Source organism: Ursus americanus, chromosome 27 (genome assembly GCF_024610735.1).
Source record: "Ursus americanus isolate L20-20 chromosome 27, mUrsAme1.1.p, whole genome shotgun sequence".
Taxonomy (NCBI): domain Eukaryota; kingdom Metazoa; phylum Chordata; class Mammalia; order Carnivora; family Ursidae; genus Ursus; species Ursus americanus.
Genome location: NC_142153.1, coordinates 40,228,228 through 40,253,734, shown reverse-complemented (window position 1 = coordinate 40,253,734; position 25,507 = coordinate 40,228,228). Strand labels below are relative to the sequence as shown.

The 25,507-nt window shown below is 38.8% G+C and overlaps 1 protein-coding gene across 1 annotated transcript; it reads left to right on the top strand.

The window, feature by feature from the left end:
- Positions 1 to 1,054: 1,054 nt before the first annotated feature.
- On the top strand, positions 1,055 to 23,991 carry CCDC110 (coiled-coil domain containing 110). Its single transcript, XM_087856532.1, has 7 exons — positions 1,055 to 1,311; positions 1,655 to 1,759; positions 18,601 to 18,656; positions 18,926 to 18,991; positions 20,441 to 20,551; positions 21,290 to 23,405; positions 23,896 to 23,991. The coding sequence occupies exons 1-7, from the start codon at positions 1,302 to 1,304 to the stop codon at positions 23,943 to 23,945; spliced, it is 2,514 nt and encodes an 837-aa protein (XP_087712658.1). The 5' UTR covers positions 1,055 to 1,301; the 3' UTR covers positions 23,946 to 23,991.
- Positions 23,992 to 25,507: the final 1,516 nt, after the last annotated feature.

Below are 25,507 nucleotides of genomic sequence, written 5' to 3'. Positions count from 1 at the left end.
TTATTAGAGAACATCACATTATATTAACATATTATTAGATGTTAGTATGTTACATGAAATATAGCATTTGTTATGGAAATTTCATTAGTATAGAAATTAACTTATTAAATTGTAGTGGTGTTTTATCTACATTCTCACTTCAAAATACTGTAAATTATTTAGAGTAGTAATTTAACAGACACATTGCTGAAAACTTGTAGCTCTCACAGGGAAAAGTTAACTTTGTCACTATACGTCATCAATGGAGAACATAAATTCTCAAAAACACAATTTATTGAAATTGTCTACAATGCCACAAGAAAGACTATCAAATCTTCTAGAGACCATTTCTATAGGAAACAAGAAGGTACAGCAAGTAAATATTGAGACTACCATAATGAGTCTCATTTCCATGAAAGCAAAACATATAATTATTATATAATAAATTATTGTATCACGACTTTAAATTCCTTATTGTGACTTAAAATTTGAAATTTCAATTATTTTATATTCTCTCTGTAATGGTTGCTATTGCAAAATGTCATAGATATTCACTAAAACTTAAAGAGCGCCATTTTCTGTGCTACACAAAGTATTGCCTGCAGCTACGCCAAACAGTTGAACGAGTTCCAGATTCCAATGCATCCATCTTTTGCAAGCGGTTTGCCCAGGTGCACAGGAAATTAGCACACTTTGACATATGGAGATCAGTGGAGACAGCTTTAATGTGAACATTTTCATACATTTCATTATTATTTTAAGATAATTATTGGAAATAGGGGTCTTCCTTTAACCACAGCAAACAAAAGTCCTTTCACAATATTGATTTTGGATGGTTCAAATCACCAAACGTGAAACTACTCTGGCGGATGGGTTGGAAAACGAGGAATGACGCAAAATAAACAATGAAATGAAAAACGCAGAAAGTTCGTAGGTGTTTGCCTGTCTCCAAGCGTTCCCCTTGTCCCCCTTGTCCTCTGTCCAATAGGTGCTGTCTGAAGTGTTAAACTATGGTCAACATCAAGTTCTGGTCATCGAGGACGGCGGGAGAAAAATGCCCCAGGGAGACCGGTCCCTGGTTTAGGAGGGCACAGCAAACCGCGGCTGTCCCCGGCGCGGCGCTGGAGGGACAAGAGTCGCGGCCCCAGGACCCGGGACCCCAGCGCGCACCTCCACCTCCCACCACCCCGACCCAGGCGCGTGCCCGCAGCCGCCCAAGGCGGCCGGCCACCCAGTTACCAGGCAACGGGCCGCCCCAGCGCGAAGCTACTGGGCGGAATGCGTGGGGGAAGGCAGTTGGGAGGAGACCTTGGGCCGCAGAAATGAGCCCTGGTGAGAGCCGGGCTGGGGAGCTGTCCCTTGAGGGGGAGCCCTGGGAAGTGGACGGGTAGGGGAGGGAGGGCGCCCCCACCCCCCCGTGACCCGGCCCTTTCACTACCAAGGCGGGTCCCTTCTGGAGTGCCGATCTTCTCGACTAGCCGCACACCCCTGCTCTCCCCCGGGAGAAAAACACCGCCTCCATCCCCATGCCCTGCCTCTGCCGGGTACCCGGTCCCGCCGCGCTGCGTGGCCCCAGCGCGCCCTCCCGTGGCCGCGTCGGGCGCCCGCGTCCGGAATCTCACGCTTCGCCTCCCTTCCCCAACCAAGCTAAAAGCCACCTATGGTTCTGTTACAGAGAAGCATCATGAGGAAGAGGACGAAGTGGACTGTGTTCTCCTTTCAGCGTCCAAGATCCTAAATTCCTCTGACGGGGTGAAGGAAAGTGGTGGCAGTGAAACAGGTAAAATCTCCACGGCAGTGATGCTTCTGCCTCTTACTATAGACAAGGGGTCGCTTGCCTAAATCCACTGGCCCGACAGGTGCACTTTCAAGTACATTGGTACTTTCGGTAACTATTATTATGGTACTAAAAATAGCTAACACAGCATACTTACTTTGTGCCAGATGTTGTTCCAAGCACTTAAGGGTATCAATTCCTTTAACCCTCTCAACAGCCCTATGAAGTAGGTACTACCATCATCCACATTTTATGAGCCTGACTGTGTAGCTTCCATGACAAAGTCTCATGCAGACAGTGTCACACCTCATTGGGCTTTGTGAAACAGTTCCTTATAGGAATGTATTGTCATAGCAAAACTCCACATTTGAACCTGAGAATGACAAAGCTTTGACTACAGAGTATCTAACATCCTATATGGAATCATTACTATGTTGCATTTTAAAAACTCATTTGTTCTCCTTCGTCTTTAGCTACAGGTATGCTCTTAGTACAGGCATATCTCAGAGATATTGTGGGTTTGGTTCCAGACCATTGCAATAAAGAGAATGTCACAATAAAGTGAGTCAAATGAATTTTTTGTTTCCCAGTGCATATAAAAGTTATGTTTATATTACTGTAGTCTACAAGCGTGCAATAGCATTATATTTTTAAAAATGTACATACCCTAATTAAAAAATACTTTTTTGCTAAAAAATGCTCACCATCATCTAAGGTTTCAGCAAGTTATTGTCACTGATTACAGATCACCATAACAAATATAATAGTGAAAATTTTTTAAATACTGTGAGAATTACCAAAATGTGACACAGAGAGACACAAAGTAAGCAGATGCTGTTGGAAAAATGGCACCAATAGACTTGCTCAACCCAGGGTTGCCACAAACCTTCAGTTTGTAAAACAAACAAACAAAACAAAACAAAACAAAAAAACAAACCCCACAATATTTGCAAAGCACAATAAAAAGAGATGTGCCTGTACATTGAATATGACATAATCCTCTGCAGGTTTCAGAATAAATTTCCCATATCTTTAATCACTTCAAAAGCCATCCCACTGGTAACTATCTTGTTTTTCACTCCTCACATTTAAATATGAGACAGCTAGAGAATTTAATTGAATAGCATATGAATACTATTTCTTGCATTCCCAGTAGAGTGTCAGCTTCTCCAGGGCTGGGACCATAGCTTCCACTTTGTCTGCACACCTCTCGATATTGCATGGTTAGCAAGGACTTAATAAATGATGACCTGTGGTTGTGTTCTCTCTCCTGTGCCTCTTTAGTAATTTCCTTCCAATTCTAGATCACATAATTCTATGTGGGTATTACTGAATTTTAAGATTAGCTTTCCTTTGGGAATAAGTAGTAGCCAATGTCCCTGAAACTCATAAAAAAACAAAAAGTTACTTTAATAGCCTTTAAAAACTGATAAATCCAACTTTCTGCCTATTCTATATCTTCACTGAATCCTCTGAACATTGAAAGAGAAAACCACTCACTTCTGAGTCATAACATGGATCTCAGTGCTGCTTGGAACACTTCGTTTTCCCAGCAAATGCTTTTTCAAAACTTCTCCAAGATAACTATTTCACTCTTATTGTTTCCCCAATCTCCAAAACCCTTCACCACTACCTCTAAACTTATTAACATAATCTCACGTTTTATGAAAAAAAAAATAGAAGCAATCAGACCCAAACTCCCTGACCGTCAAACTTAAAATCTGCTGACCTACCTGCTTGTGTACCCATATTATCTGCTGTCCCCCATTTCTTATTTGTCAAGTTTTTATTTAAATTCCAGTTAGTTACTGTACAGTGTAATACTAGTTTCAGGTGTACAATATAGTGATTCTCCACTTCCGTACAGCACCCAGTGCTCATCACAAGTGCACTCCTTAATTCCCATCTCCTATTTCACCCACCCCCCAGCCACCTCCCCTCTGGTAACCATCAATTTGTTCTCTATAATTAAGAGAGTGTTTCTTGGTTTGCCTCTTTTTTTCCCCCTTTGCTCCTTTGTTTTGTTTCTTAAATTCTACATAAGAGTGAAATCATATGGTGTTTGCCTTTCTCTGACTGACTTATTTCACTTAGCATAATACTCTCTAGCTCCATCCATGTTATTGCAAATGGCAACATTTCATTCTTTTTTATAGATGAGTAGTATTCCATTGTATATGTATACCACTTCTTCTTTATCCATTTATCAATCAATGGACCACCTGGGCTATTTCCGTAATTCAGCTATTGTAGATAATGCTACTATAACCATCAGGGTGCATGTATTCCTTTGAATTAGTATTTTTTTTTATTCTTTGGGTAAATACCTAATAGTGCAGTTGCTGGATCATAGGGTAGATCTATGTTTTAACCTTTTGAGGAACCTCTACAGTGGCTGCACCAGTTTGCATTCCCGCTAACTGTGCAAAAAGGTTCCCCTTTCTCCACATCCCCACCAACACCTGTTATTTCTTGTGTTGTTGATTTTAGCCATTCTGACAAGTATGAGGTGATGTCTCATTGTAGTTTTGACTTGCATTTCCCTGATGATAAGTGATGCTGAGTATCTTTTCATGTGACTGTTGGTCATTGGTATGTGTTCTTTGGAAAAATGTCTATCTATGTTAACTGACCATTTTTAAGTTAGATTACTTATTTTGGAGGTGTTGAGTTTTATAAGTTTTTTAATGTATTTTGGATACTAGCCCTTTATCAGATACATCATTTGCAATTACTCCTCCCATTCTGTAAGTTACCTTTTAGTTTTATTGATGTTTTCCTTTGCTACACAGGAGCTTTTTATTTTAATGTAGTCCTAATAGTTTAATTTTGCTTTTGTTCCCCTTGCCTAAGGAAACATACCTAAATAGAATTTGCTCTGGCCAATGTCAAAAAGTTACTGCTTGTGTTCTATTCTAGGATTTTGATGGTTTCAGGTCTCACATTTAGGTCTTTAATCCATTTTGAATTTATTTTTGTTATAGTATAAGAAAGTGGCCCAGTTTCATTCATTTGCATATAGCTGTCCACTTTCCCAACACCATTTGTTGAAGAGACTGCCCTTTTCCCATTGGATAGTCTTTCCTGGTTTATTGAAGATTAATTGACCAGATAATTGCGGGTTTATTTCTGAGTTTTCTGTTCTGTTCCATTGATCTATGTGTTTGTTTTTGTGCCAGTACCTTACTGTCTTGATCACTACAGCTGTGTAATATAACTTGAAGTCCGGAATTGTGATGCCTCCAGCTTTGCTTTTCTATTTCAAGATTGCTTTGGTTTTCAAGATCTTTTGTGGTTCCATACAAATTTTAGGATTGCTCGTTCTAGTTCTGTGAAAAATGCTGTTGGTATTTTGATAGGGATTGCATTAAATGTGTAGATTGCTTTGGATAATATAGACATTTAACAACACTTGTTCTTCCAATCCACGAGTATGGAATGTCTTTCCATTCCTTTGTGTCATCTTCAGCTTCTTTCATCAGTGTTTTATAGTTTTCAGAGTACAGGTCTTTCACCGCTTTGGTTCAGTTTATTCCTATCTCATTGTTTGGGGTACAACTGTAAATGGGATTGATTCCTGAATTACTCTTTCTGCTGCTTCATTACTGATGTCTAGAAATGCAACAGATTTCTGTCCATTGATTTTGTATCCTGCAACTTAACTGAATTGGTTTATCAGTTCCAGCAGTTTTTTTGGTGGATTTGTTTGGGGTTTGTACACAGAGTATCATGTCGTCTGCAAATAGTGAAAGTTTCATTTCTTCCTTGCCCATCTGGATGCCTTTTATTTCTTTTTATTGTCTGATTGCTGTGGCTAGGACTTCCAATACTATGTTGAATAAAAGTCAGGAACAAGACCATAGAGGAAAAGCTCTCAGTTTTTCCCCATTTAAGTTGATATTAGCTGTGGGTTTTTCATATGTGGACTTTACAATGTTGAGGTATGTTCCCTCTAAACGTACTTGGTTGATGGTTTTTACCATGAATAGTTGTTGTACTTTGTCAGATACTTTCTCTGCATCTATTGAAATGATCATATGGTTCTTATCCTTTCTTTTATGAATATGACGTATCATGTTGATTGATTTGAATATTGAGTATTCAGTATTCAATACTGAATACTGAACCTCCTTTGCAACCCAGGAATAAATTCCACTTGATCTTGGTGAATGATTTGTTTAATGTATTGTTGGATTTGGTTTGCTAGTATTTGAGAATTTTGGTACCTATGTTCATCAAGGATATTGGCTTGTAGTTCTCTTTTTAGTGTTGTCTTTATCTGATTTTGGTATCAGAGTAATGCTGGCCTCATAGCATGAATTCGGAATTTTCCTTCTTTTTCTATTTTTTGGAATAGTTTGAGAAGAATAGGTGTTAAGGACTACTTTTGTCTTGCTGCTTTTAAGGTTTTTTCTTTATCACTATATGTTGCAAATTTAATTACAATATGTCTTGGTGTTGGCCTGCTTTTGTTGATTTTGATGGGAGTTCTCTGTGCCTCCTGGATCTCGATGTTGTTTCCTTCCCCAGATTAAGCAAATTTTCAGCTATTATTTCAAATAAATTTTCTGTCCCCTTTTCTCTCTCTTCTTCTGGGACTCCTATAATTTGAATATTATTACATTTGATGGAGTTACTGAGTTCCCTAAATCTATTCTCATTTTGCATGATTCTTTTTTCTCTTTTGTTCAACTTGATTGCTTTCCATTACTCTGTTCTAGGTCATTAATTCATTCGTCTGCTTCTTCCAGCCTGCTGTTCATTGCATCAAGGGTGTTTCTATTTTCATTTGTTGCACTCTTCATTTCTGATTCTTTTTTAACTCTTTTATCTCTGTGGTAAGGGTCTCATTGATGTCTTCTATTCTTCTCTCAAGCCCAGTGAGTATCTTTATGATCATTCCTTTAAATTCTCCATCAGGCCTGCTACTTCTCTCTGTTTTGCTTAGACCTCTGGCCTTGGCCTTATCTTATTCTTTCATTTGGGATAAATTCCTCTGTCTTCACATTTTATCTAAGTGTCTACTTTCTTTCATTTGGAAAAACCAGTTATGTCTTCTGCTCCTAAAAGTATTAGCCTTATGACAAAGAGGTCATGTAGTGCCCAAGACCTGGCACTTCAGAGAGTGTCTCCGGTATGTGCTGCATGCACTCTGCTGTTGTGTTCTGGCTGCACTATCCTTCAGGCCAGTCATCTGCAGTCTTTTCTTGCATGCTGTGGGCAGCGTTTGGTCCCTGGTGAGTTTTAGCTAGGTGTGTTCTGGACTGCTTGTGAAATAAAACCTGTCATCACCTCCACGGGAACTGAAGCCCTGCAAAACTGTCTGGTCAGGAGACATGGTGTGGGCAGGGGCTTGCACTGGTCTTCTGGGGGAGGGGCCTGCTGTGCTGGGACTGAGGGGAGTGTGTTTGAGAAGGGCAGTTCCACTGGAGCACAGGGCAGTGGGGCTTGGTGTAAGCAAGTTAGGCAGCCAGTGTCTGTGCTGCACTGTTTCCCACAGCTGGCTCTGTGTTTATGCTAGGGGGCAAGGGAGGGAAATGCCACTGGCCAACTCCTTTGTTCCCTCAGAGTTGTCTCTGTGAATGCTGACTCTCAGGGATGTGCTCCAAGAAGAGCAGTAATCTCCTCACTGTGTGCCCCAGGTGCTCTTCAGATTGCTTTTTCCATACTGTGTGCCCCTGTTTGCTTGCCTTCTCTCTAGGAGCAGCGCAGTGCTCTCTGGGCTCTATCCCAGCCAAGCCTGCTGATGTTTAAAACTCCAGGCTGTAAGCCCCACTGATTCCAAAAACTCAATTAATTCAGCCCCTCTCATTTTCTAGGCCAACGGCTTTGAGGAAACGTTCTCCTTGTGCATTCCCCTGTGTGTTCCTCTCCCTCTCCCTTCTCTGCAGCCATGACTTCTTCCCCTGCATGGCAGCTGTGAGCTGTCTCCCCCCTAAACCACATTTTCATACTTCTTATTTTCTTCAATATGGCCTCTTTTCTTGCTTTAGTTGTGGAGCTTTTTCTGTCAATCTTCAGGTTGATTTCTGAGGTATTTAGGATAATTTGATATCTAGTTGTGTTCATGGGACAAAGTGAGCCTAGCATCCTTCTACTCCATCACCATCTTCCTGCTCCTACTGTCCCCAGTTTCAATGGAAGAATTGTCCCTGCTCAATCAAAGCTCATTTCCTCTTTATCCTAGCTCTCCTGGAATTCTCAAGTACTCAGCTTTTGCAATTAACCTCCCTCATTCTCCAGAATTACTCTTCTCCTTTTCTACTACATGATTCCAGCAGGAAGCAGGCATGTTAGAATCTCTCATGGTTAAAAATTCTTCCTGACCTTCACATCTCTTCTAATATGCACCTTATTCCACTAAGCACCCTATTTCTTTCCATAGTAAAACTCAAAAGAGTTGCCTGTACTCAATGCCCACAAATCTTCACATTCCATTCTCTCTAGCCACTTCATTTAGCTTTTGTGCCTGTCAATGCACAGAAACTGCCCTTGTCTAGGTCAGCAGTGACATCTGTATTTTCCAATACACTGTTCATATCCATTCACCTGAACCAGAGATGGGAATATCCCACTGCCTTTGAATGTCCACTTTGACAACTAGCAGAAAACTTAACTTTAACATACCTTAAAGTTTTCCCTAAACCATCTTCCTACTCCATTCTTTTCCATTTTAGTAAATAACATCAGCATTCATCATCCATCTGCTCTCACCAAAAAAACAGCAGTCATCCTTCCTTTATTTCTTCTGGCCAAATTTAATCCCCTAGCAATGCTTTATCTTCAAAAGCTATTCTAAACCCACCTATATTTCTCCATCTTCCCCTCTGCCATTCTAGCCCAAGACACCTTTGTCTCTCACTTGGATTACCACTGTAGCCCTGCCATTGCCACCTTATAACCCATTAGCATGCAGTAGAGTGACCTATGTTTCTTTTCAGATCAAATCATTCTCATGTTTGAAACCCTCTAAGGCTTCCCATTTCACTTAAAGTAAAAGCCAAACCCCTCAGGTTGGCCCACAAGGTCCTACATAATCTAGCCCTAACTACCCCTCTGACCTCTAATCTTAATGGGCTTCCACCTGCTCATTAAGCCACAGCCACATTGACTTTCTTTCTGTTCTGCAAACACAGATATGCATGTTATGCTTCAGGACCCTGCCATGTCCTCTGCTCCAAATCTCTTCCTACAGATGCTCACATGGCTGGCCTTTCTTATCATTTGGTAATCTTGGCTGAAGCCAGTGGAACTGCATTTCTCAAACATGCTTGCCTTAGTCCCAGCACAGCAGGTCCCTCCCTCAGATGACCAGCGCAAACGCCTGCCCACAGCATGTCTCATGACCAGAGAGTTTTTGCAGGGCCTCAGTTCCAGTGGAGGTGGTGACAGGTCTCATTTCACAAGCAGTCCAGAGCACACCTAGCTAAAACTCACCACATTCAGGCCAGGGACCAGGCCAGATAGGTCTCTGCCAACCACTCCCTCCAGTGCTTTCCCCATCCTCCCTGTCACATAAGCCTATCCTCTTTGTGTTATTATCACTTTTTGAAAGTATCTTGTTTATTTCTTTGTTTGCTTTTTATTTTCTGTTCATTTATTCATTTATTCATTTATTCCGTTCATTTATTTTCTGTTCAGAGGTACCACAGGAGCCTTGGTTGTCTTATTCATTGCCATGTCTCCAGTACCTACATGTGGGCATACCACATACTAGACACTCAATATTTGAATGAATGATGTTGTTGAAGGAATGAATCACTAAATGTGAAATAACAACAAAAAAACTAAATCATTAACTTTAAAAAACTATTATTCTAAACTTTCAAATAGAGATTTTAAAGCCAAGGAAGACCCCAGACCTCCCTCTTCCAGGACCAAATGAAATGAACAAAAGAAAAAAAAATTAGAAAACCAGAAAAAACTTCACCAGCAGCACCCAAAGGACATAAAATTGGAAAATAGAGGCCAAAGATAAAAACAGAAGATTCTGACAAGGCAAACTACAAAATCCTGAAAATACTCATTAATGCCTCTCCCATTGTGAAAACAAAATGTGAATACAAAAAGAGGAAATACCTGTGTCTTCCTTTCTGCTGATTGGGCCTTAAGTGGGTAGAGAGGACCAGCTAGGAGAAGAGATAAGTAAACCTGGACACTGATTAACAGGGGCTTGCTTTGCTCTGAGGAAAGAAGTTCCGAGTAGGACTGCCACTAGCTCATGGGGTGCCTTTGCATGGATTAGAGAAAGGTATATCCAACTCTAGGTATATACAAACCCACATAGGGTACCGGTTAGCTGAGTGTAGTGGAGCATGGGACATATCTGAGCTCACATGTATCTTTTGGCCAGGAGCCCTTGGGTAGTGAAAAAGTCTTATGTGGCAGTCCTAGTTCCAGGACTCTATACTGAATTGAGGGAATGATCTCAATCAAGAGAATATCTCCCTAGGATAGTAAGATATATCTCCTCTAGATTTCTAACCAGTCTCAGGGAAAACAATAACAAAATGGCAGAGATCACATCCTCCAACAGAGGCTTCCCACAGCTCCAAATGATGTCTCTTCCCCCAGACCCCCCATCTGATTTTCAGGCTATAGAAAATGGATAGGAAGACATACTGGCCCTGAAACTGTATCTCAGAGGGACAGACCCAGTGGACTCCAAGAAGAATGTCAAGAGAAAACATCTACAGTATGCCAAAGAAAATAGAAATTCTAAGCAGAGTTGCTCAGGTTGCACTGAGCCATATGAAAAGAAGCATCATGGTAATTGCAATCATACTATGGTCAAAAAAGAAGGAAGAGTTAAGATAGCGGAGGAGTAGGGGATCCCTTTTTCAGCCATTCCCCTGAGTCGAGCTGGATAGGTACCAGACCAGCCTGAACATCCACGGAATCAGCCTGAGATGCAGGAAGATACATCTGGATCTCTACAAATGAACATCTCCAGCGCTGAGTATTGAGGTATGAATCAGGGAGCCATGAAACCGCGCACAGATATTGGAAGATAAATGGAAGGGGGAGGGAGCCACTGCATTCGGGTGCCAGGAAGCGGTAGCCACCTGCACAGGGGAGCGGGTGGACGAGGGGACCAGCACCCGCGAGAGAGCAGACTGAGACCGTGAGCCGGGGAACGCACACGACCAGACTGAAAACCGGAGCTCTGGTGTGCTCACTGGAACCAGACTGAGACCGGGAGCTCCGGAAAGAGCGGGGGCGGGTGGTGGCGTTAGAAACACAAAGAACAGAGACGCGCTGGTCCTGGAAGTGAGGGCTGGGACTCTGGGTGTGGGGCGCACATCCCGGGACGCTGCAGGGTTGAGCAGCACCAACACAAACAGAGTTAAAGTGGCCAGAACATCAGTGGACAATGGTCCACAATCCCTCTGTTCTGAGACAGAGGCTGAGATTCGGCCACTGCTGGTCTGACTCTCAGAAGAGGCACAGCAAACCGCCAGGGAAAGCCACCAGAGAACAAAAGCCTGGAAAGACCGGCTCACAGTGTGCCCATCCCCATGCCCCCTCATAGGGGACACAAAGACTCTACCCAAACGGGGTTGCCTGAGTATCGGCGCGGCAGGCCCCTCCCCCAGAAGGCAGACTGAAAAATCAAGAAGCCCACATCCCTAAGATCCCTATAAAACAAAGCGCATGGCCTGGGTCCCGGTCAGTAATTTGGGCTCTGGACAACCCCGCAACCTCTCCTCATCAGAATGATGAGAAGGAGAAATCCCCCCCAGCAAAGAAAAGACAATGAGTCTGTGGCCTCTGCCACAGAACTAATGGATATGGATATAACCAAATTATCAGAAAAGGAATTCAGAGTAACAATGGTCAAGATGATGTGTAGACTTGAAAAAAGTATTAACAAAAATATTAATGAGAATATAGAATCTCTAAGGGCGGAAATGAGAGCGAATCTGGCAGAAATTTAAAATTCTATGAGCCAAATGCAGTCAAAATTAGAGGCTCTGACGGCCAGGGTGAATGAGGCAGAAGAACGTATCAGTGAATTGGAGGATGATCATCGGCCTCTCCAAGGGGGGTGGAGAAAAACAGAGGTCTAGAAGAGATATTTGAACAAATTGTAGCTGAAAACTTCCCTAATCTAGCAAGGGAAACAAACATTCGTGTCCGAGAAGCAGAGAGAACCCCTCCCGAGCTCAACCAGGACAAACCTACACCACGTCACGTCATAGTGCATTTCGCAAATGTTAGATCCAAGGATACAGTATTGAAAGCGGCCAGGGCAAAGAAATTTCTCACGTACCAAGGCAAAGGTATCAAAATTATGTCAGACCTGTCTACACAGACCTGGAATGAGAGAAAGGGTTGGGGGGGCATTTTTAAAGCTCTTTCAGAGAAAAACATGCAGCCAAGGATCCTTTATCCAGCAAGGCTGTCATTCAGAATTGATGGAGAAATAAAGACCTTCCAGAATTGCCAGTCATTGACCAATTTCGTAACCATGAAACCAGCCCTACAGGAGATATTAAGGGGAGTTCTATAATAAAAAGGCCCCAAAAGTGATACAGAACAGAAAGTCACAATATATAGAAACAAAGACTTTACTGGCAACATGGCATCATTAAAATCATATCTCTCAATAATCAGTCTCAATGTAAATGGCCTAAATGCTCCCATAAAACGCCACAGGGTTGCAGATTGGATAAAAAGACATGACCCATCCATTTGCTGTCTACAAGAGACTCATTTTGAACCTAAAGATACATTCAGACTGAAAGTAAAGGGATGGAATACCATCTTTCACACCAATGGACCTCAAAAGAAAGCTGAGGTAGCAATTCTCATATCAGACAGATTGGATTTTAAACTAAAGACTATAGTTAGAGACACAGAAGGGCACTATATTATTCTTAAAGGATGTATCCAACAAGTGGATATGACAATTATAAATATATATGCCCCCAACAGGGGAGCAACAAGATACACAAGCCTACTCTTAACCACAATAAAGAGACATATAGATAAAAATACACTAATAGTAGGAGACCTCAACACTCCCCTATCAGCAATAGACAGATCACCTAAGCAAGAAATCAGCAAAGAAACAAGAGCTTTGAATGCCATACTCGATGAGTTGGACCTCATAGATATATATAGAACACTACACCCCAGAACCAAAGAATACTCATTCTATTCTAATGCTCATGGAACATTCTCAAGAATCGACCCTGTTCTGGGTCACAAAACACGTCTCAACCGATACCAAAAGACTGAAATTATTCCCTGCATATTCTCAGACCACAACTCTCTGAAATTAGAACTCAACCACAAGGAAAAATTTGGAAGAAACTCAAACACTTGGAGACTAAGAACCATCCTGCTCAGGAATGACTCGATAAACCAGGAAATCAAAAATCAATTTAAACAATTTATGGAGACCAACGAGAATGAAAACACAACGGTCCAAAACCTATGGGATACTGCAAAGGCAGTCCTAAGGGGGAAATACATAGCCATCCAAGCCTCACTCAAAAGAATAGAAAAATCTAAAACGTAGTTTTTATATTCTCACCTCAAGAAGCTGGAACAGCAACAGAGGGACAGGCCTAATCCACGCATGAGGAAGCAGTTGACCAAGATTAGAGCAGAAATCAATGAATTAGAAACCAGGAGTACAGTAGAGCAGATCAACGGAACTAGAAGCTGGTTCTTTGAGAGAATCAATAAAATTGCCAGACTGCTGGCAAGACTTATCCAAAAGAATAGAGAAAGGACCCAAATTAATAAAATTATGAATGAAAAAGGAGAGGTCACACCTAACACCAATGAAATTGGAAGGATTATTAGAAACTTTTATCAACAGCTATATGCCAATAAATTAAGCAATATGGAAGAGGTGGAGGCCTTCCTGGAAACCTATAAACTACCAAGACTGAAACAGGAAGAAATTGATTTTTTAAACAGGCCAATAAATTAATGAAGAGATTGAATCAGTGATAAACAACCTTCCAAATAACAAAACTCCAGGCCTGGATGGTTTTCCTGGGTAATTCTACCAAACATTCAAAGAGGAAATAATACCTATTCTCCTAAAGCTATTTCAAAATATAGAAACAGAAGGAAAGCTACCAAACTCATTCTATGAGGCCAATATTACCTTGATCCCCAAACCAGGCAAAGACCCCATCAAAAAGGAGAATTACAGACCGATTTCCCTAATGAATATGGACGCCAAAATCCTCAACAAGATACTTGCTAATAGAATCCAACAGTACATTAAAAGGATTATCCATCATGACCAAGTGGGATTCATCCCTGGGATGCAAGCGTGGTTCAACATTCGCAAATCGATCAGCGTGATACATCATATCAACAAGAAAAGACTCAGGAACCATATGATCCTCTCAATTGATGCAGAAAAAGCATTTGACAAAATACAACATCCTTTCCTGATTAAAACCCTTCAGAGTGTAGGGATAAAGGGTACATTCTTCAATCTCATAAAAAACCATCTATGAAAAGCCTACAGCAAATATCATTCTCAATGGGGAAAAGCTGGAAGCCTTTCCCTTAAGATCAGGAACACGACAAGGATGCCCACTCTCGCCACTATTATTCAACATAGTACTAGAAGTCCTTGCAACAGCAATCAGACAACAAAAAGGGATAAAAGGTATCCAAATCAGCAAAGAAGAAGTCAAAATGTCTCTCTTCGCAGATGACATGATACTCTATATGGAAAACCCAAGAGAATCCACGCCCAAACTATTAGAAGTTATAGAGCAATTCAGTAATGTGGCGGGATACAAAATCGATACTCAGAAATCAGTTGCATTTCTATACATAAATAATGAGACTGAAGAAAGAGAAATTAGGGAATCCATCCCATTTACAATAGCACTAAAAGCCATATGTTACCTTGGAATTAACTTAACCAGAGATGTAAAGGATCTATATCCTAGAAACTATAAATCACTCTTGAAAGACATTGAAGAAGACACAAAAAGATGGAAAAATATTCCATGCTCATGGATCGGAAGAATTAACATAGTTAAAATGTCCATGCTACTCAGAGCAATCTACACTTCCAATGCTATCCCCATCAAAATACCGATGACATTTTTCAAAGAACTGGAACAAATAGTCTTTAAATTTGTATGGAACCAGAAAAGGCCCCAAATCGCCAAGGAAGTGTTGAAAAGGAAAAACAAAGCTGGGGGCATCACAATGCCGGATTTCGAGCTGTACTACAAAGCTGTGATCACAAAGACAGCATGGTACTGGCACAAAAACAGACACATAGACCAATGGAACAGAATAGAGAACCCAGAAATGGACCCTCGGCTCTTTGGGCAACTGATCTTTGAGAAAGCAGGAAAAAAACATCCGGTGGATAAAAGACAGTCTCTTCAATAAATGGTGCTGGGAAAATTGGACAGCTACATGCAAAAGAATGAAACTTGACCACTCTCTCACACCATACACAAAAATAAACTCCAAATGGATGAAAGACCTCGATGTGAGACAGGAATTCATCAAAATCCTAGAGGAGAACATAGGCAGCAACCTATAAGACATTGGCCAAAGTAACCTTTTTCATGACACATCTCCAAAGGCAAGAGAAACAAAAGATAAAATGAACTTATGGGACTTCATCAAGATTAAAAGCTTCTGCACAGCCAAGGAAACAGTCAGAAAAACTAAGAGGCAGCCCATGGAATGGGAGAATATATTTGCAAATGATGCTACAGATAAAAGACTGGTATCCAAGATCTACAAAGAACTCAAACTCAATACGTGAGAAACAAATAAACAAATCATAAAATGGGCAGAAGATATGAACAAACACTTTTGCAATGATGACATACAAATGGCTAACAGACACATGAAAAAATGTTCAAAATCATTAGCCACCAGGGAAATTCAAATCAAAACCACACTAAGATACCACCTTACGCCAGTTAGAATGGCAAAAATTGACAAGGCAAGAGACAACAATTGCTGGAGAGGATGTGGAGAAAGGGGATCCCTCCTACATTGTTGGTGGGAATGCAAGTTGGTACAGCCATTATGGAAAACAGTGTGGAGGTCCCTTAAAAAGTTAAAAATTGAGCTACCCTATGACCCAGCCATTGCACTACTGGGTATTTACCCCAAAGATACAGATGTAGTGAAGAGAAGGGCCACGTGCACCCCAATGTTCATAGCAGCATTGTCCACAATAGCTAAATAGTGGAAGGAACTGAGATGCCCTTCAACAGATGAATGGATTAAGAAGTTGTGGTCCATATATACAATGGAATATTACTCAACTATCAGAAAGAACGAGTTCTCAACATTTGCTGCAACATGGACGGCACTGGAGGAGATAATGCTAAGTGAAATAAGTCAAGCAGAGAAAGACAATTATCATATGATTTCTCTCATCTATGGAACATAAGAACTAGGAAGATCGATAGGGGAAGAAAGGGATAAAGAAAGGGGGTGTAATCAGAAGGAGGAATGAAGCATGAAAGACTATGGACTCTGAGAAACAAACTGAGGGCTTCAGAGGGGAGGGGAGTGGGGGAATGGGATAGACTGGTGATGGGTAGTGAGGAGGGCACATATAGCATGGTGCACTGGGTGTTATATGCAACTAATGAATCATCGAGCTTTGCATCAGAAACCAGGGATGTACTGTATGGTGACTAACATAATTAAAAAACATTTAAAAAAAAAAGAAGGAAGAGATGGAGGGAGGGAAATATATGTAGAAGCAGTATGTAAATCCCATGTTCTTTCTTTAAAATCTTTTATTTGCTATATCCCTTTGCCAAGTCTTTAAATTTCTTTTGACCCATATTTTGTACTCAGATTTAGCAAAAGAAATACTGTACTTAGCCTTCAACTTGCAAGTCCTCCTAATGAGACAAAGGAAACCTGTGTGGAAAAGGGAAGCTGGTGCTGTAGATGCAGAAAGGAGATGGAATTTTGAACAGTAAATCCATTAAGAATAAAGTTGAAGGCTGAAAATATTTACAATAATAATGCCCTATCTTTGTGTTTAAATAGCTTTGTGGAAATTATGGTCGCATAACAAAATGCAAAACATCATAAGACATCACAGTGTGAAAATAATGTAATAAACAAATATCATGGAAAGCGGGAAGTAAATATGAGAGCAAGTATAATGCAAATTTTCTCATCATTTACTCCCCTTCTTGGCAGGGACTAAATCAACACTGAATATGATGGAAGTGCACATTATTAAGAAACAAAAAAAATCCCAATCTCTTAGTCTTCTCATGATATATTTTCATTAGCTTAAAGGGATCCTATAGGAAATAATCTTTCATGTAGTGAAAAAAATCTGAATAATAGTGATAACTTCAACTTATTGCAGTTTTCTTTATTCTATTAAAAGAAACAAATTTAATACTATTTATCAAAAGTAACATGTGTAATATGATCCCACTGTTCTAAAATAATTTATTTTTTTCTGCATATATGCATATGGAGCTGACTGAAAGGAGAGTACCTAAAATTCATAATGGTTAATTCTGGGTGGTGGGGTTCTAGGTAATATATTGGTTTTGATTTGCAATTTGAGTTCATTTAGAAGCTGTATTAGAGTATGAAAAACTTTGGGATGCCTTGTTGCATTCATCCAGATCTCACTTGAGTTTTGTTTTGTTTTGTTTTTTTTAATCTCTCTGAGATGAACATTTCAGACTATTGTTTTATTCCTAGTAAGATGCAAAGCTGAGCCATATCCAAACAGACTCACTGTCCTTCCCTGCCCTCTGATGCAGGTGGGGCTCTTCAGTTGAACAAATAGCTCCAGGCTCTAAACCAGAGCTGCTCTCTCAGTGATGAGGGTCAGATGGCAGATGGGGGTGCCTATACTTTGCAACCAGCTCCTATAACATCTGGCAAACTGTCATTCCAAAAGAGAGATGTGCTGACCTCTTTTAAAAACTTCTCTTAGGAAAAAAAAAAACTTAGGGCAGAAATTCCAGCCTAGGGGAACATTCCATCATAACTCTCATTTCATTTGGGACACTGAATTTTTTTTAATTATTTAAGAAAAATTTACAAGGGGCGCCTGGGTGGCACAGCGGTTAAGCGTCTACCTTCGACTCAGGGCGTGATCCCGGCGTTATGGGATCGAGCCCCACATCAGGCTCCTCCACTATGAGCCTGCTTCTTCCTCTCCCACTCCCCCTGCCTGTGTTCCCTCTCTCGCTGTCTCTATCTCTGTCAAATAAATAAATAAAATCTTTTTAAAAAAATTTACAAAACAAGCAAAAACCCTATTTGGACAAAGAGGATGGCGTATGTCAGGAAATTTGCAGTTTATAGTCTCTCCCCTGTTACAGATCTATAATCTATTTTCTAGGAACGAACACATGGATGTTTATAGTACTTTGCTTAAGAGCATGACAAAAATTATGCTCTGTAAGTCCAATTTGTTTTTCATGATGAGGAAAAACATCACATGGCCACTTCACAGACACTGAGACCTACACAGTACTTTGTCAAAGGTCTCCCATAACAGGACTATTAGGGTTGTTTTTTTTTTTAATGCAGTTTATATTGCAGAAACAAAGATAATTGAGTTTTTGAGAGTTCCAAGTTTGGCATTACAAGTTAATGGTGTAATATAAAAGTAAAACCACTATTACAATCTCAAGTAGGTATTCTAAGCCAAGTGAAAATTACTTCTTGACCTTATTATGTGACTAGCATTGGGTGCTTCCTAATGTGGACATCAAAATTCTTATTATCTCTGTCTCAGTATCCAAGAAAGTTAGGAGACTACTTTCTATTGCAGTTGCTTAAAAATAAAACTTCAGAATTAGATCACATGGTTTTCCAATTTTGCTTTTTAGAATATGGCTGTATATCAGAATCAGAAAATCAAATCCAACCACAATCAGCACTGAAAGTAAGTCATTTTCATTTCACCTTTTTCTCCAAATACCTGTGTAAACACTGATCTCCTTCAGAATAAATACTTCCAAAATGCACGTGGATTTTCCACAAAAATCTTCACGAAAATACATTGGAGAATTAGCAAGAATGACTAAGAATGTGAGACCTTTGACCCTCATGTGATGATTTCTGGTAATAGGCAACTTTGGGGTATATATATAAAAAGAAATAATAGCAATTTCAAAATGGTTCAATTTCATATCATATTTAATTTTATTATAGGCCCTTCAGCATCAACTGGAATCATTTCAGGCTCTCCGAATACAGACTTTGCAGAATGTTAGCATGGTATGTGTCTTTTAATCTCTATATGGGAAATATCCAAACTTAAGATATCACCCCATATTTCTAAGCTAATGATCACTAGCCAACTTATCAATTCATGTAGAATGTAATAAAATAAAGCCACAATATATTCCAGGCTCAAAATTTGTTTGGGGGAAACTATGTTCAATTATAGTTGAATCTGGATATGAGCCAAAAAGAAATAGCACTCACTGATTTTTTAAAATATATGTTTAAAACGCTACCTATATATAGTCTACAAATGGGAACTCTCATTGTAAGTGGTATGAAATCTAACTCAAATTGACCTAGAGAAAAAGGAGATTTTATTAACGTAGGTAACTGAAAATCCTAGGGACAGTTCACTTGGTGGTGGCTTAATCCATATGATCAGGACTTCAATCATCAGGAACCAGTCTCACTCCTTATTTTGGTTCTGCTTTCCACTGTATTGGATTCTCAGACCCCATGTGGTAGCAAAGGGGCTACTAGAAGCTCTAGGCTTTTATCCTTCCAGATTCCAGTCAGCGAAGAGACCATGCTTTTTTCTCCCTTAACAGTTTATACTGAAGTTCTTGGTCTGATTCTAACTGCCTGAGATTGGGTCATATGCAATGCTTGAACAAACCACTGTTGAAAGGAAGGCAGTGTTCTGACTGGTTAGCTCTCAGTCACATGCAGCTGGAAGTGGGATCACCACAGGCACGTGGATTTTATCCAGAACAAATAAGGGATAGTATTAACAGAAGGATAGGGTATGGGTATTCACAGTGCATAACACACTCACTGAAGACCCAATATAAACTTCATCCTAATATTCTTATACTAAAGGCATCTGCAGGGAAGTGGCAAGAGAAGACAAACTCCTCTTGAGGGTGACAGAATAGATTTGCTTCTGATGACAGAGATCAAAAGTCTCTGCTTTATTCAACAATATAAAAAATCAAACATCCAAAATCCTTGAACATAGTTCATAAAATGTTATTGCTTTACTAAAGTAAGTTTTTCTGGGGCGCCTGGGTGGCTCAGTCGTTGAGCGTCTGCCTTCGGCTCAGGGCGTGATCCCAGAGTCCTGGGATCGAGCCCCACATCAGGCTCCTCCGCTGGGAGCCTGCTTCTCCCTCTCCCACTCCCCCTGCTTGTGTTCCCTCTCTCGCTCGCTGTCTCTATCTCTGTAAAATGAATAAATAAAATCTTTAAAAAAAATAAATAAATAAAGTTTTTCTGATTTTACAATCATATAATAAAGACATATTTTTCTTTAAAAATTCCTTTAATGATAGAGATTATTATAAATTAAATACATTTATTTTATATTCTATATGATGGAAAAGAATTTTTAGTTCGGGATATTTAAAGGTATCTTTCAATTATAGTATCTATTATTCCTATACATTCATAAGTTTGTAAATCTGAAATCAAATTCTAACATTATCACTTTATCTTTTAAAGGTACAGTCTGAAATCAGTGAAATCTTGAACAAAAGTATTATTGAAGTAGAAAACCCACAATATAGCTCAGAAAAAGATCTAGTATTCGGCACACGCATTGAAAAAACTTTGGTATGTTATTCTGTACAAAACTATTTCTATATTTAGTGACTTCAAAAATGTTACTGCAACCAGTTTATCTTCACCTTTGCATTCTTAACCTTCTTCGTGGGTCAAATGGACTATCAGAGGAATACCTTAAAGATTCCCAAGTAAATTGAAATATAAGGCAGTTTTTTTTAGCCTGTCTCTCCACTTAGGAATTTTTCTACTTTTAGGAATGATCAAGACCTGAGGTGAATTCTCTAGAAACAGGTTGGAACCAGAGTCACTCTCTCTACAGTGATTAGAACTCGCATTTCTAGAATAGTCATAGCCGTAGAATTGTCTGAAATAGGAATGCAAGCTAAGGTTGACAAACAGCCCAGAAGTAGAAATACTCATTTTCCTTAAACTTCCTATTGCATTTGACCTATTGCTTCTATCTTCCCCATCTATCTACGATGGTCTCTTAAGGGATTCTAAATTTCTATTTCTGATATTGAAGGGCTGGCCCATGTATGTCACCCTCTGAGGAAATAAGTATAATTTCCAAGCAAATTGTGAAGACCAGAGTTACAGATCTCAAAATAACTGTTATTAGATTTTTCTGGAGAAAATGAGTCATATTCGTTAGCCTTCTTTGCCTGTAGAAATGGATAAAATGTTCATCTGGGTTGTAAAAATAAATCCTCCACAAAATATTTTCTTGATTTGCTTGTCATGTGGCAAATGACAGTACATTTATGATATGCTTTTTATTGTCACTAGCCTAGAGAGAATCAAGAAGAAATCCTTTCTATGGAGAAAATTCATCATTTTGAGGAGTCCAACATTATTCATTCAACAGAAGAAAAATTCAGCAGTGATATTGTTAAGAGTCTTTCTCAAGGTATAGATATTCCATCCCAGATACATTTCAAGGACCTATTAACTCAGAGAACTTCAACAGATAATTCAGCTTCAAACATAATTATGAACCCTTCAGAAAATTCTGACATGTGGAAGAATTATAATAACCTTTATAGTTTTCTACCTCATGCACCTCAAAATACTATGTCTCAAGCTGATACGGTAATTCTGGATAAATCCAAAATTACTGAGCCTTTCCTCAAGCATGGATTTTGTGAAAATTTAGACGATATCTGCCGTTCTATCAAACAAATGAAGGAAGAACTACAAAAGTCACATGATAGAGAACTGGCACTTACAAATGAACTTCAAACTTTAAAAACTGATACAAATGTTCCAAGAAATGGTAAATATGACCTGTCCTCCAGTCACAAGGAAAAAATTAACTTTATTAAGGAAGAAAATATAGAAAGAAACTTAAATGAAGATATAAAATCAAAGAGAATTTCAGAATTAGAGGCATTAGTAAACAAATTACTCCCATTCAGGGAAACAGTGTCAAAGTTCCATGTGAATTTTTGCAGGAAATGTAAAAGGTTATCCAAGAGTGAAATGCACAGGGGAAAGAGAAATGAGAAAAACAGCAAAGAAATTCCTATCGCTGGCAAGAATATTACAGATTTAAAATTCCATTCCAGAGTTCCAAGATATACACTGTCATTCTTTGACCCAACAAAATATGAAATGAAAGACAAAGAAACACAACCACTAATATCAAAACAAGGATCAACTATATTTGAAAATGAGAAAACATCCAAAGTCAATTCTGTTACTGAGCAGTGTGTTGCAAAAATTCAGTACTTACAGAATTACCTAAAAGAATCTATGCAGATACAGAAAAAAGTAACAGAACTGGAGAATAAAAATTTAACCCTTAAGACCAAAATAAAACCTCTTGTCTTTACTACACAATCTCTGATACAGAAAATTGAAACATATGAAAAGCAACTTAAGAATTTGGTTGAAGAAAAGAATGCTATTCAGTCCAAGTTAATTAAAACAGAAGAAGATGGTAAAGAATGTCTTAAAGAATTGAAAAAAATAATCAGTAAATATAATGTTCTTGTAGGACAAAATAAAACTCTAGAGGAAAAAAATAGTCAACTTTCTTTGGAGAAGCAACAAATGATAGAAACATTAGATCAACTAAAAAGTAAGGAACACAAAACTCAAAATGATATGGCCATTGTCAATAATGAAAATAATCGAATGAGTATAGAAATGGAATCAATGAAAACAAATATTCTGTTGATACAAGATGAAAAGGAGATGCTAGAGAAAAAAACATACCAGCTTCTAAAGGAAAGAAGCTCAGTTGAAAGTGAACTGAAGGAAAACCAACTAGAGATAATGCAGCTAAAAGAGAAAGAAAGGTTGGCAAAAACTGAACAAGAGACACTTCTTCAAATAATAGAAACAGTTAAAAATGAAAAACTTAATCTTGAAACAACATTACAAGAATCTATTGCTGCTAGACAAATGATGGAAAGAGAAATTGAGAATATTCAAACGTACCAATCTACTGCAGAGGAGAATTTTCTGAAAGAAATAAAAAATGCAAAATCAGAAGCAAGTATTTATAAGAACAGTTTGTCAGAAATGGGCACTGAATGTGAAATGTTATCAAAAATGGTAATGGAAATTAAAACAGATAATCAGATTCTAAAAGAAGAACTAAAAAAACATAGTAAAGAAAATATAAAATTTGAAAACAGCATCAGTAGACTTGCAGAAGACAAAATACTTTTAGAAAACTATGTAAGAAGTATAGAAAATGAAAGGGATACCTTAGAATTCGAGATGCGGAATCTTCAAAGAGAATATTTAAATCTAAGTGAAAAAGTTTGTGGTTCACAGAGTGACGTACCAAAAAAGAGTTATATTTTAAGAAGAGAGAAATTCCATTTTGACAACTATGATACTTATGAAGACACCTCTGGTCCTAGGAGTAGGCCTTTAGCTACTGATTTGAAAGGTATGTAATATTGTGGTGGATTTGTAGAGATGTGTTTAAGATTTTTTTCACTTATTAGGCACTAGACAGAGTACAGTAATAAGAAGGAAACTTTTAAGATGAATACAATTTAGTCTTGTAAGAGTTGTATCCAATTTATTATATGTTGGAATTATTTAGGACCTTTGCTCTTTTGGGGCATCTGAGTGGCTCAGTTGGTTAAGTGTCTGTTTCTTGATCTCAGCTCAGGTCTTGATCTCAGGGTCATGAGTTCAAGCCCTGAATTGGGCTCCACGCTGGGCATGGAGCCTACTTTAAAAAAAAAAAAAAAAAGAAGAAGAAGAAGAAGAAGAAATTTTGCTCCTTTGATAAAACTCATGTTGTTATTTTATTTATATTACTTCTATACATTGTATAAGCACAAAGCAACTATGGCAGGGAGCAGGGTTTTTGTTTCTGTTTTCTGAAGTATACTTGGCACTCTCACATTAAAAAATTCTTTTTTTTCCAGGAATTCCAAGTCAACTGTATCAATTGCTTCCGTCCAAGATATGTAAATAAATTTCTAAAATCAATGTTTCAAAATCCTTTGTCCAGTACTTTTTTCTCCACAAAAATATTTTTTGAATTTATTTATTTGAGAGTGAGAGAGCGCTCAGGGAGGATGGGAGGAGGGAGAGAGGGAGAGGGAGAGAGAGACTCTCAAACAGACTCCCCACCAAGAGCAGAGCCCAATGTGGGGCCTGATGTCAGGACCCTGAGATCATGATCTGAGCTGAAATCAAGAGTTGGGTGCTTAACTGACTGAGCCACCCAGGCGCCCCCTCCACAAAATTATTTTAAATTCACTTTTTCATAGGATTATAATACCTTGTAATTGATTAATTTTTAAATTAGAAACTGCAATTAGGTATGTATTTTTATATTGTCAGCCTTGAGATTTCACTGAACTTGTAAGCTAATGTTGGTCTGACAGTTTCATGGGTTCTAGTGGAAGACATGAGAGTCCTGGGTCAGAGATAAAGAACAGTTTGCTACTCACAGCAATAGCAGTAGCCAGAACACCAGCACTTCTGCATTCATTCTCCAAGCCCCAATTCCTACATGCAACATGAAAAGGGTCACAGAGCATGTTGCATTACAGAAGAGAACTCTGAACTTAGGGAACCCAAATCTTTTATGAGTGCAGAAAGTGTGCCTATGCCTGCCCTTTGCTCTTGATGGAAACATTACCCTTATTAAACAGGACAGTTACTATACCTGCCCTTGCTCCAGGGGAGACACTATCTTTAGCTTCCAAGACTGATTGCTATACAAATAAACTGGCTGAATTTTGTCAAATGCTTTTTCTGCATTTACTAAAGTGAGCATGTGAGTTTTTTTCTCCCTTTAATCTGTAAATATGGTAATTACATTGATTAATTTTGAAACATTACACCAACCTTGCATTCCTGGGATAAACTCCACTAGGTCATGTATTATCCTCTTAATACATACTCCTAGATTCAATTCAATAATATTTTGTTAAGGATTTCTCCTCCTATGTCCAGAAGAATATTAGTCTCTATGTTATTTTCTTTAATGCCTTTGTCTGGTTTTGGTATCAGGAAAATCTGCCTTTATAAAACATGTTGGGAAATGTTCCCTCCTCCTCCATTTTCTGGAAGTATTAGGTGTAGGATTGGTTATTGATATTCTTCTTAAGTACATAATAGAATTGACCAGAGAGCCTGGAATTTTCTAAACAGGATGGTTTTACATTGCAAAATCAATTTCATTAATGGATACAGAACTATTGAGATTTTTCTACCTCTTCTTGAGTCAATTTTGATTATTTGTATGTTCTGAGGAATTTGTACATTTCTTATATGTTCTCAGACACATTGGCATAAGACTCTATATTATCTTTTTAATGTCCAGAGGACAGATAGTGATATATTTTTAATTTCTGACATTGGTAATTTAGGGATATTCCTTTTTTCTTGTACAGTTTTTCTAGAGTTCAAGTGATTTCATTGCTTTTTTCAAAAATCAGCTTTTTATTAATTTTTCTCTGTTAACTTTGCTATTTTTAATCTATTAATTTCTGTTCTCTCTGCTTATTTTGGGCTTAATTTGCTCTT

Bases quoted from the DNA above. Each gene is read 5' to 3' on its own strand.
- CCDC110 (XM_087856532.1), top strand. The intron at 1,760-18,600 runs GTAAAATCTCCA...TTTGCTTTTTAG, and splicing joins AAGTGGTGGCAGTGAAACAG to AATATGGCTGTATATCAGAA. The intron at 18,992-20,440 runs GTATGTGTCTTT...TATCTTTTAAAG, and splicing joins CTTTGCAGAATGTTAGCATG to GTACAGTCTGAAATCAGTGA.